The 13,271-nt window shown below is 38.1% G+C and overlaps 1 protein-coding gene across 1 annotated transcript in view; it reads left to right on the plus strand.

Annotated features, from left to right (window-relative positions):
* The first annotated feature begins 2,246 nt into the window (after positions 1-2,246).
* The window catches only part of ST18 (ST18 C2H2C-type zinc finger transcription factor), a 75,823-nt gene continuing 64,798 nt past the window's right edge, over positions 2,247-13,271 (plus strand). The window contains exons 1-6 of the mRNA XM_069960046.1: positions 2,247-2,441; positions 4,043-4,177; positions 6,096-6,186; positions 8,656-8,754; positions 9,121-9,320; positions 9,776-9,984. Coding sequence (XP_069816147.1) covers positions 2,327-2,441; positions 4,043-4,177; positions 6,096-6,186; positions 8,656-8,754; positions 9,121-9,320; positions 9,776-9,984 — 849 coding nt within the window. The 5' untranslated portion in view covers positions 2,247-2,326. The remainder of the gene's footprint in view (positions 2,442-4,042; positions 4,178-6,095; positions 6,187-8,655; positions 8,755-9,120; positions 9,321-9,775; positions 9,985-13,271) is intronic.

Below are 13,271 nucleotides of genomic sequence, written 5' to 3' on the forward strand. Positions count from 1 at the left end.
AAAATGTTAAATTTTTCGGTTTAGAGTGAATAGATCCAAACAAAAGAACGCCATCTATAATCAAAGTTATTAAAAGGGCTAGTGTTGTGACTTCTTCCAAAAATGCTTTTAGTTACTATGACAATATTTACTTGATCCTGGCAGTCCAGTGTTGATTTTAGGGGGATAATTACAAGAAAGATACATAATGTGGACTTTTTTTGTGAGTGCCCTTGTCTGTGGTGCTGTTTATAAGGATTGCAGTGGAGCATAAAAGCAGCATTGTCTACTATCATTATACCCTCTCATCCGGCTTCTACAACCTGCTGCTTTTCTCAATTTTTCTAGTTCATATTGTCATTTTGACAGAAACATAATAATTAACACAAATAGAGATATTTATTAAAGTTTCCTGGCTGTAGAACTTTAACAGAAATGTAATGAAAACAAAGCTTTAGGAAATAACATTGCTAGATGAAAGACTCTGCAGTAAGCAATGGGATTCGGTATCATTAACTTAGTGCTGTTTTCCTCCCCAGCCGTGATAGCCACTTTAAAGACTGGTCTGTATCACGGGGTTAGGTTTACTGGAGTGGAATTCAGGTTAGCTATTGTATTGTGCATTTTCACATATCCTCTAAACAAAGATCTCTGTTCCAAATCAAATTACGCCACAGGAGAAAATTCTTTATCTAGTGGCTCCTATCTGTAAGAAAATGTGAGTGAAAAGTAGAATATTTGAAATATTTAAATGACTTTCGGAATTTCAGGTGCAAGTTGTATCTGGCTAGTTTCTTTTTGCTTGAGCTAATTAATATAAAATTTGTGTACTTTGTGTTCTTAAAAACTATTGATGGCTCGACCTAAAAGCATTTATTGCAGTATTTCTCAGTCTTAAAAAGGAGTACTCCGGCGATTTGTTTTAAAAGATTAATTAACACACATTACAAAGTTATATAGCTTTGTAATGTGTGTTAATAAGCTATCTGGCCCCGTTATTCCCCTTTCCCCTCCCCCCCGAAGAGTAAGAAAGAATACATACCAAATAACTGTCGACCTGTCCTCTTCTCCCGGGCATCATCTTGGGTCGATGGGGTCAGAGCAGGGGGGCGAGAGCTTGGTCTTCTTTCTCTTCTCTGTCTTCTTCCACACCAGGGAATAGGAGAGGAAAAGGCTAGATTGGCTAGAGCGCATCACATGGCTTACAGCTTGCTCGACCCTGATTGGCTGAGCAAGCTGGAAGCAATGTAATGCGTTCCAGCCAATGAAAAGGCTGCTTCTTCGCAATGTTCAGCAGCAGCCTTTTCTCTCCCATTCACTGCTTCGCAACCCAGAGGTGAGGGAGATCCGAGGAAGATGGACAAGATGACAGGGACGCGGCCGGCTGGATATTCAAGCGGTGAGCACCACGCATGGTGTTTTTTTTTTTTTTGGGGGGGGGGGTGCAAGAGTACTCCTTTAAGACCCTTTACATGGGCCGATTATTGGCAAGGAAAGTTCCTAGAAATGCTCCTTCAGACAATAGCTGTCCCATGTGCACGTGTCAGTGAGTGGTAAAACGCCCCATCCACCGTTCTTTCCGTCCTGTTGTTGACAGCTTTGTCTACCATAACAACCACCACTCTGCTTTAAAAGCAGCGGTCTGGTTGGTGTACATATAGCTATATTATACATATTTATTTATATTATACAGTATATTTATACTTCATTCTTATAGGCACATTCAAATTTCATGTATTGTATACAGACACTTTTCGGTATGTTTTAATGCAGTTTTTGTGTTTCCATAGGTACAATAATTGTTCAATCATCTGGCATGTCAACACATGCAATAGAGGAAAAGTGTAGCTATGAAGACCATATAGCAGACTCGTGCGTAATAGGAAGGTCAGAAAAAGACACAGACAGCCCTACTGGGAGTGTAATCCAATCTACAAAAGCCATTAGAGATCATGGAGAAGCCTATTGTATCCAGTCCTCCAAACAAAAAGACTCAGCATTTTCTTCTGATGACAATATTGGTAGTCCTGCAAAACCTGAAAATGGATGGGATAGTTCTTCCAGTTATTCAGATGAAACTCATTCACAGGACCATATATCAGACAGGTTCAGTAACACTAGCAAGCAGAAAGGTAACATGGATATTATTGAAGGAAAAACATTGGAAACTGACTCATTGCTAGGAATATCAGAGCATGATGACAGAAGTCCACACCACATTCCTGAAAGTGAAGAAGATGATAAATGTCTCTCCATTATTACAGAGGAGTCAGTGGACCTGGATAAAACGAAAGGGAATCTGAGCCTGCTGGAACAAGCAATAACTTTACAGGCAGAGCAAGGTCACATGTTCCATAGCACCTACAAAGAACTTGACATGTTTTTGATGGAACACTTAGCGAGAGACAGAAGACAAACTAAAATAATAGATGGAGTTGGGCGGCAAATATATACCAGCAAAAGTAAGAAGTAATATTATCAGATTATTTTTTATTTTTTTTTTAGTTTTGTAAGTAAAGAGAAAATTTGTAGAAGGTGATTGCATAGTATGCTCTGACATCAGACAATACACTACACTGTAAGAATATCTGCAATTTAAGCACATTCATACCTTTTGCTGCTAATCTACATATCATCACCTTGTTAAAGAACCTTCAAATTTAGTGCAAGACTGAGAGCTATGGTCCATACCTGCTTTTGTCTTTCTAGGTCATATTCTCTCTCAGTCATTTAAATGAATTGATGCCTCTGATAACAGGTCTATTAGGATACTAGACCATGTGGTCATTAAGACAGGAAGTGTTGTCATTTGATTGTCAGGTATTAAGACATCACTAAAGAGAGACTTCACAGGAAATGGCCACACATATCTTATATAGCAGACATAAGGTTTCATAAAATAAACCTTAAGGCTATGTTCCCACTAGGTAAAAATAGGGGCAAATAATGGTCGTTATTAAAGACGATTATAAATCACGATTTGCTCTTATTTTTACCTAGCGGGAACATAGCCTAAACATTGATTTTAGTAAGTAGAATATACCATAATATGGAGTGGTTATAATACATGTTAATCATATTTTTAATTATTCCCAAGCTCTATTAAAAAAGGTTTTCATTACAAAAGATCCTATTACAGGGATTTAAAGGGGTTGTCTGGTAGAATAAAACCTTTTTAAAAGGGTAAAACTGGGTTAAACACAATGCCTTACCACTGCCATTCTGATTCTGACTGGGTCCTAGTTGAATTCTCCACTTTCTGGTCTTATCTGGACACACTGAAAATGCCTACTCAGCCAATCACTGGCTAAGGCAGGTCACTGCTCCGGCCTCTGATTGGCTGACCAGGCATTTTATTCTATTTCATGTGTACCGACACAGGGATCATGAAGTGGATATTAACAAGGATCTGGGCAGTGTGGGAACTACAGCAGTGGGAGACTGCTGAGGTGAGGTAAACTGTGCCAGAAAATCCCTTTAAAATAAACTAATCATTTTAATAAGATTATAGTTTAGCATGATATGAATAAATGGAGAATGTTTTCCATTGAATTTAACATGCAACCCAGAAGCAATGACGAGAAATAGAATTGTACTATATGCATTGTATCATAGCTAAAATAGTTTAAGGCTGGGTTCACACTACGTATATTTCAGTCAGTATTGTGGTCCTCATATTGCAACCAAAACCAGGAGTGGATTAAAAACACAGAAAGGATCTGTTCACACAATGTTGAAATTGAGTGGATGGCCACCATTTAATGGCAAATATTTGCTGTTATTTTAGAACAACGGCTGTTGTATTGAAATAATGGCCGTTATTTACTGTTATATGGCGGCCATCCACTCAATTTCAACATTGTGTGAACAGATCCTTTCTGTGTTTTTAATCCATTCCTGGTTTTGGTTGCAATATGAGGACCACAATACTGACTGAAATATACGTAGTGTGATATGCTAATATGCTAACTTTAACCTTCTTCTTATATTGTTCCATGTGAATGACAACCAGTGCAGACATGTATGAAAAGAAGCTTAAAACGTTTGATTCTTTTCTGTACAGGTTCTCCACGTCTTGAGAAACGTGAGACCAAATGCCCTATACCAGGCTGTGATGGCACAGGTCACGTTACAGGACTCTATCCACATCATCGCAGTCTGTCGGGGTGTCCCCATAAAGTTCGAGTGCCTTTAGAAAGTCAGTGACACTAAGTTTACTGCAGATTTAATGTGATTAACTGTAAAGTTTGTAATGGATTTGGAATGAAATATTAGCATGTTAGGCTATGATTGTAACATTGAGCTTAATTGACTATTGAGTAGAAAATGATGTGGATTCCTATTTACTATTGATCCAAATTAGGTCTTCCTATCTAGTAAGCCTAATTAATGCAAAAGATAAATCAATATTTAACATAAAAAGTAATAGATGAGTGGATAACGGATACAATGAAGAACTGAAAGCTGTAGAATAGTTTCAGTACAATGTTGAACAATATGCTCATAGTAATGTGTTCATTTATAATACTTTACTAAACTCAATACAAGCATCACCTCATTGTTTAACACAATCTGGCAGTCATGGCCATTGGTAATGCATGTATTTCTGTGTGATAACAGGATCACAGTGATACTCATACACATACCACTTATTTCTATTACTAATATATATATATAAAGTATACAGCATAACATCAGGTTGTAAACAGCTTTTGTACTGTTTCCTCTTCATTCTTGTATTTTAGTGCATTACTGTTTCTAGGGCACACAGTGACAAGGAGACCTTCCTAATATCAAACAGGAATGTTTAAGAGTTTTATTTAGGATATCAAATAAACTCCTCAGTTTTGTACATTGATAGTCATTTGCTCAGCTACAGACTATCCAAAGAGGTCCAATGATAGGATACAGAAATGGTAGAGGGTCTGAAGCGTAAAACCAGAAAAATTAGAAAACAATTAAAAGAGAAGTTTCATGATATAGAAAAAAAAACAAAAATGACAGGGGTGTGTGGGAACATAATAAAAAAAGTATACTTACCTATCCTCGGGTCCTTTAGGGCAGCTCCTGGGTCCAGCTGACAGCTTCCTGCAGCTCCTCCAACTGCAATGTCACCCATCTGGCTGAGCGACTGCCCACTCAGCCAATCAGTGACTGGGACGGGACACCATGATATTGCAGTTGGAGGAGGCAGGTACGTGACGAAAATGACAGCTGGCAGCCATCAGCCAAACCTGGGAGCGGCACTACGGAGGCACAAGGACTGGTAAGTATACTTAAATTTATTAAGTTCCTGCACTCCCCTGCCTGCCTTGCTTTTTTATTTTCTTGGGACTTCCCTTTTAAATATTTCAGGCTGGGTTCACACTACGTATATTTCAGTCAGTATTGTGGTCCTCATATTGCAACCAAAACCAGGAGTTGATTAAAAACACAGCAAGGATCTGTTCACACAATGTTGAAATTAAGTGGATGGCCGCCATTAAATGGCAAATATTTGCTGTTATTTTAAAACACCGGCTGTTATATTGAAATAATGGCCGTTATTTACTGTTATATGGCGGCCAGCCACTCAATTTCCACATTGTGTGAACAGAGCCTTTCTGTGTTTTTAATCCACTCCTGGTTTTGGTTGCAATATGAGGACCACAATACTGACTGAAATATACGTAGTGTGAACACAGCCTAAATCTGTATAGTCTGGATGAAAGAAGAGAATGGGGAGGACATGATTAAAACCTTTAAATATTTTAAAAGGAATAAATAAGCTTTAAAAGTGTTATGCAGGCTTGGAAAAACACAGCTACCTTTGGGCAAAAAAAGCACTACCCCTGGGCTCAGGTTGTATGTGGTACTGTAATTAAGGTCTATTTACTTTACTGAAAGAGTAGTAGATGCTTAGAACAAGATTCCAGCAGATGTGGTAGGAAAATCTACAATACCTGAATTTAAACATCCCAGGGATAAACATATATCTAGCTTAAAATAATAAAAAAGAAAATAATATATGGGTAAACTAAATGGAAAATGTGGTATTTTTTGTTTCTAACTTCAACTATCTGCCTGATTAATGTACGTATAGGTTTCTGAATGAAACTTTCTTTTCGTTTAACTAGTTTTGGCCATGCATGAAAATGTGCTGAAGTGTCCAACACCAGGATGTACGGGAAGAGGACATGTTAACAGTAATCGCAACACACACAGAAGGTACCGGCAGCAACTGGTGGATTTACAATTGCTGAATGATTGAGCTATGATTGACAGGACAAATGACTGTTTGGATAAAGTAATAGGCTGCCGGCTACAAAGGAACCATTTTGTAGCAAATCAGGATTGAGCAGATGGCTTGCTTGCTGGGAAGCATTTTTGAATTTACTGAAGCCACAGATTTATTTAAATTAAAATAGTGATTTAAAACTGTGATAGGGTGATGTATTTCAGAACCAGATGACACAAAAGAGAACAGGTTTTAAATTGTGACTCCATTGAGTCATTTATAATCTTGGAAATACTCCAACATATAGATGATAGAAACAATAAACGTGTAAATTAGACAAGAGAGGACCCTCACAATCATGTACACATATGTAGAGCTATCTATCCCATAGCATCAAAATTCCAGGTTAAACAGAATAATATTGTTCCAGCTGTCATAGACACATACATTATATTCCTAATGACTCCATAGCTGCCATACATGCTGTAAATCCCCCTCAATACTAACCAAATAATAAGGCATTATTAATTGGGAGATTACATTAGAACCTTCCATATATATAAATGTTAGACCTAAAGTTTTGAGATTTTGAATTGCTACAGTTAACACCAGCTATTAACCCTTTAAGGACATGGCCCATTTTCGTTTTTACGTTTTCGGTTTTTCCTCCTTGTGTTTAAAAGGTCATAGCACTTGCATTTTTCCACCTAGAAACCCCCATGACCCCTTATTTTTTGCGTCACTAATTTTACTTTGCAATTACAGACTGAATTTTTGCATAAAGTACACTGCGAAACCAGAAAAAAATTCGAAGTGTGGTGAAATTGAAAAAAAAAAACGCATTTCTTTTATTTGGGGGAAATGTGTTTTTACGCCATTCACCCTGGGGTAAAACTGACTTGTTATGCATGTTCCTCAAGTCGTTACGATTAAAACGATATATAACATGTATAACTTATATTGTATCTGATGGCCTGTAAAAAATTCAAACCGTTGTTAACCAATATACGTTCCTTAAAATCGCTCCATTCCCAGGCTTATAGCGCTTTTATCCTTTGGTCTATGGGGCTGTGCGAGGTGTCATTTTTTGCGCCATGATTTGATCTTTCTATCGGTACCTTGATTGCCCATATACGTCTTTTTGATCGCTTTTTATTACATTTTTTCTGGATTTGATGCGACCAAAAATGCGCAATTTTGCACTTTGGGATTTTTTTGCGCTGACGCCGTTTACCGTACGAGATCAGGAATGTGATTAATTAATAGTTCGGGCGATTACGCACGCGGCGATAGCAAACATGTTTATTTATTTATTTATTTGTTTACTTTTATTTAAAACCTGGGAAAAGGGGGGTGATTCAGACTTTTATTAGGGGAGGGGGCTTTTTACTATTAACAACACTTTTTTTTTTTTTTTTACACATATACTAGAAGCCCCCATGGGGGACTTCTAGTATATACACTGTGATCTCTCATTGAGATCTCTGCAGCATAGATATGCTGCAGAGATCCATGAGATCGGCACTCGTTTGCTTTCGGCTGCTGCAGCCGAAAACGAACGAGTGCCGAGCCGAGGACGGCGCCATCTTGGACGCGTCCCCGGCCGGCATCAGTAACGGAGATCGCTCCTCCGGGACAAGGTCCCGGAGGAGCGATCTCCCCCACTAGACACCAGGGAAACGTTGCCTCCGGTAATCGGAGGCAGCTGTCAACTTTGACAGCTGCCTCCGATTAGCTAATTAGCGGGCACGGCGATCAGACCGTGCCCGCTAATAGTGGCGGTCCCGGGCTACACGCGGCACCCGGGATCGCGGCACTTCAAAGCGGGGCCGCCGCGCGGCCCCGCTTTGAAGTGCAAGTGAGGACATAGGACGTACTGGTACGTCCTATGTCCTTAAGAGGTTAAACTCTAAAGTTTACTATAGGACTGTACATAGAGTTGAGCCGAATTGTGAATATTGCAGATTTCTTTGACAGTTGTAACATTTCTACTGAATATAGATATACGAGAAGAATGACTATGTCATTGTATGTAAGTTACAAATATACAAATATAGCATGGATTTAGATAGCTGTAGCCCAACCACATTTGACTTTCCAAATTCTACCTTCCACATTGCCTTTCACTAGTCAACTTTAACAGTCTATTGTGTATGTGTTCTTCATTGGGCTTGCCTATGTTATTTATTTTCATATTATAAAGTATAAATTTAATTACTCATGGAACAGGATTGGTTTTGATGCCTTAAATATTACGACTGCAACATGCAGACGTCACCAGCCATAGTGAGCCACGTTTGCTTCAGCAAAACTTTAGCCGTTATAATAAATATGATTAAAATGCAGACACATTAAGGTTGACTAAAATTAGCCTTAATGGTAATATAACACTATTGTGGTAAATGTAGTAGAAACTGTTTAATCTCCTTATGACTTTGATTTTTTTTTTTCAACTACAGTCTTTCAGGTTGTCCAATTGCTGCCGCTGAAAAGCTTTCAAAAACGCAAGACAAACCATATTCTACTAGCAGTGGGTCAAGCCTTGAATCTTTTCACAGGTATGATATTTCTCAAAGTTATGAGATGCAGATTAGAACATTGGGTACAATTATTATTTTTTTTTTCAAACAAATTTTTATTGTGGAAAAGAGAAGAATAGCAGGAATGTCGTTAATCGATTACAGTGAACTTAAGCACATCGATCTCCAAAATATAAACAGAGAAAAAGAGGACATTCTATCTGATTACAACAATTTACAGATTATAACAGTTTCCACATTTTTTAACATTTATGTGCTGAAGACTTAATAATGGCAAGAGTCATGCCATGAACAGAGTTGGGTTGGGTACAATTGGGTACAATTATAAACGGTAAGGCAGAAGATTACATCGGTCATAATTATTGTTGATTTCTTTCTTTCCAGATCAACATGTGTCAAACATCTTGAAGTCACCCAATTCAGTTATGGAAGTGCACCAGTTACCACAACACGAGCAACAATAATTAAAGAGCATGATAGATTTGGGAAAGTTCCATTTGACTATGCCAGTTTTGATGCCCAAGTCTTTGGGAAACATGCTATTGCAACAGTTGTACACAGCCAAGAGACAAGTAATGGAGAAGGTATAAACTTTTAACTTTCACAATAGCGAAGTATCAATATAATGTTAATATAATGATAACTAGAAAAAATTTAATATTTGATAATATTAAAGTTAAAAAACGTTTCCAATTGAAAGCTTTATCTCTTACCATTGAAACAGCAGAAGGAATTGTTAATCAAGGTCTAGTTCTGATCTTGAGGCTGCAGTTCTAATTGCTATTTGTTACAGAACCATTGTCAGTAATAACATTGCACATAGATATATTAGATATAGTGATGACTAGTAAATTTAAGTTTATATTTGCCAAAATAGCTATTTGGAAATTGAATTAAAACACACACACACACACACACAAATGCTTACTTTCTATGCATAAATATAGTGCAAAATTCACTTTTTTGTTCAAATTTTCAATTATTCTGCCATGAAGAAAATCATATGTTGCATGCATGTAATCACATCTCTCTTTCACAGCAAAACAATTTACAAGTCCAGTGAAATCTTCCAACCGACTGCCTAGCGCCCACACACAGAGTCCCTGCCATGCCAGCTCTTACAGCTATGGTCAGTGTAGTGAAGACACCCACATAGCAGCAGCTGCTGCCATCCTCAACCTTTCCACCCGCTGCAGGGAAGCAGCAGCAGAGATCCTGTCCAACAAACCATTGGGTCTGTCTGCCAAGGTAGGAGAATCCAAGATCCTGGAGGTTGTAGTGTCTACTGAGCTGTGAATAAACTGCTTTTCACATTAGAGTTAAATCCCACAAAAACAAGGGATGTGCTGTACAGTATCTACAATAACTTTGTGTGAAGGGATTAGAAAATGTAAAAGAATGTCTTTTTTGTTTTGGGGTTCTTTCTCGAGATGTAAAGAAGAATTATGAGATCAGTAGGGTGTGAGAGATGCCCAATTGTGCTCTCTTGCAATTAGGGGGTTGAAAAAATTGTTCCATTTTTTTCATGTGTAATGGAGCTGAATTTTTGAGCTGCAGATTTTAGATAGCTATGATTTTCTGGAGGCATATGCAGTCGGTGGCTCTATTTTTTTTTCTCTCATTGTTCTAGGAGATTTCATGCAGAGTCTCCTCCGTATGGATGAGCAGACTACATGCTGAATTAAGCATCTTCTAATCTATTTACCATGAACAGAAAGTGATAGTTTAGCCCTCCTTTATTAAAACCCTACAGTGAGGTCGGATATAATGATCCATTTCTTAAAGTGTATTTCCAAAAATTCTGATTATTGGTTTCCACCTAAATAAATTTGCCTGGTGCTGATTATTTCAATATGGTTACACCACAACACCTTCATTGTAAGGTTTATATATGTGAGAGGTAAAAGAACAATAAGGGTCTATAATAAACTCTAAAATATAGGGCCAACCTACTTGAATGAATTATTGGTAAGCAAGTACTCTAGTTCATGCAAAACGAACACATTAGTCACGTTATAGCTATTAACAGTCAGAAATTTTACTATAGTTGAAGAAAGTTTCTCAATAGGCAAAGCCCTTTAAAACATCATGTGAAATCATCAGCTGTAGCCACTGGGTTTATGCACACTGTATGCAAATTATAATGCCTCTTGCTCTGACTGGCTGAGAGGCACCACATGGTTGTACCTCCTTCTGGCATTAAGTGCCATGGCAAAAAGGCAATATAATTTGCATACAAAGTGCAGTTTATATTGGCAATCCAGATGTGTGTTTCTCAGTGGGTACAAGATAAAGGATTGTCTGGTAATAGATTCCTACACATGGGTGCAAAATCTAACTACAGTTAGTTGGACCCTACGGAGAAACGAAATACCAAAAACGAGATACCATAAACCACCATATTAGTTGTATTCCATGTATCACCAGTCTTCAAAAAGCCAGCCAAGTCCAGTCTGATGTGATCAGCATATTGAAGATTACCTCATTTACTCTCTGAAAATCAGAACAATTCATACGGTGTGGACGGAAGCCTAGATTATGATTTGCTCTAATTCTCTGACACAAATAGGAGCTGGAATCAGAGAGAAAACCTTTGTTTCCTGCTATAATGTCAGATTAGTTTCAGTTTGTATAGAGTTAATTGCACCAAAACGACATTTTTTTTTTTCATTATCTTGAAAAAGCAGAGACAATCCCCGATATCCCATCCTAGATCAACCCCCAGTAAGTATGTGGCAGCAAGGAGGATATGTGGCATTAAGAAAGGAGGATACATGGAAATTCATTTTTACCATGGCAAGCATAGTATTATCTCATAAAGGATACCTTTTACCTTTGCCATCAAACTTTTTGACAGGCCAGTATTGATCAGTGAAGGTTCAAGTACTGAAACATCCAGAGTTTCTAAAATGAGGAGGCTAAAAAGCTTAACTGTGTCCAAACAGCATTCCTTGGAGCCCAGTGAAGAGTATACGGGATCATTGACTGTATGAGGACATATCAAAAGTTTAATTTGTCTTAACATAGACATAAGACATAGACATAGAGAGAAAAGGACAGGAGAAAAAAAATGAAAAAAATACTTTGTATCCTCTGCCTTCCTTAGCTACCTAAAGAGTACCTGTCACTAAAAATAACTTTTGACGTGTAAAAAGTCATTGTTCTCACCAGGGATTGGTAGATATAGCTGCGGAAAAGACACAACAGCAGCCCTGTCCATTCCTTCGCTACCTGCTCTGGCCATTAAAATAGTCTCATAAACTTCAATTGACAGACAGAGCCTTATCAGAGATATGGCCAGGGAGTAAAGCCCCTATTACATGGGGCAATGCAAAGGAGGAAACAAGTCAGGTCCCTTTGATCCTTGTTCCCCGCTCGCTGACGGTGCTATTACATGCGTCAGAAGAGAGTGGGTAAGAGCCGGGGGCCACCGGGGAGCTGCGGGGGGCTGCCCGGGTGATCGCTAGATTTTCTAGGCAGCCCATAGAAGATAGTGGTGATCTGCTGCCACCGTTCCTCTTGCGCAGAGCCATGGCAACATATCGCTGCTATTCTGATCGTTGTGTTTTCAACATGTTGAAAGACAACAATCTTCTATTACACAAGGCGATTATCGGCCGAATATGGCAATTGTTAAAAAAAACAAAAAAAAACATTGGCCTTATGGAGAGAGCTTTTGTTTTTGCGGCTGTGCAACGGTGGCACCCGGAACATTATTCTGGTTCAGGTGGACTGATTGCCCTTTGGTTGTGTCTTTAATTGAAAAGTCCATTGAATTTAATAGTAAGGACGGTGAAAAAAGAAAAAAATGTGTGTGAACCACTAATGTCTGTTAATTGCAAAAGACGTCATGATCACTATTTTGATGTCCACACAAACAGTGTGTGTTATTTAAAACACTGTATGTATTGGGCATATGTCATTTCATTGACTTTAATGCATTCCATTGACGTAAAAAAAATGTGATAATAAATGATGTCATATTAAAAAGAAAAGGTGGTTGACCTTTCTCTTTTTTCTTTTTTTTTTTACTTAGCATGAACATAGCCATTATGGGGTACATGTGATTTATTTAATTATTTTTATTACATTTTGTTTACAATGGGAATGGAGACAAATGCATTTACGCTATTTTACTGTGCAATAAAAAGATAAATTATTGTATCATTACATTGATACCAATTTATATTATCTAATGGGTAATAGGGTTACCTGTGGGCTTTTAGGACCCCAGCTGCTATGACATTCCATCTGTATCCAGCAATTGCTTTGTGAGGGTGCTGATAGGGTTAAATAAAGGGAGCCCATTCCCTCTATAAAATCAATTAGGTGACAAAGTCAACTTTTACCAGAGCATCAGAACAGTTAAATTGTAGTGATCAGAGTTTATGTTAACCATGGCCATTTCAGTATGTCACAGTTGATACCTGCTGCAGTGCAGGCCTAGCTCCCGAGCTTGCACCATCCCTGTGCTATATTAGTACAGTATAATTCAAAAAGTCGCCATGCTATTACAGTAGAGTGCAGGAACAGGT

The sequence above is a fragment of the Dendropsophus ebraccatus genome, chromosome 2 (assembly GCF_027789765.1).
Source record: "Dendropsophus ebraccatus isolate aDenEbr1 chromosome 2, aDenEbr1.pat, whole genome shotgun sequence".
NCBI lineage: Eukaryota > Metazoa > Chordata > Amphibia > Anura > Hylidae > Dendropsophus > Dendropsophus ebraccatus.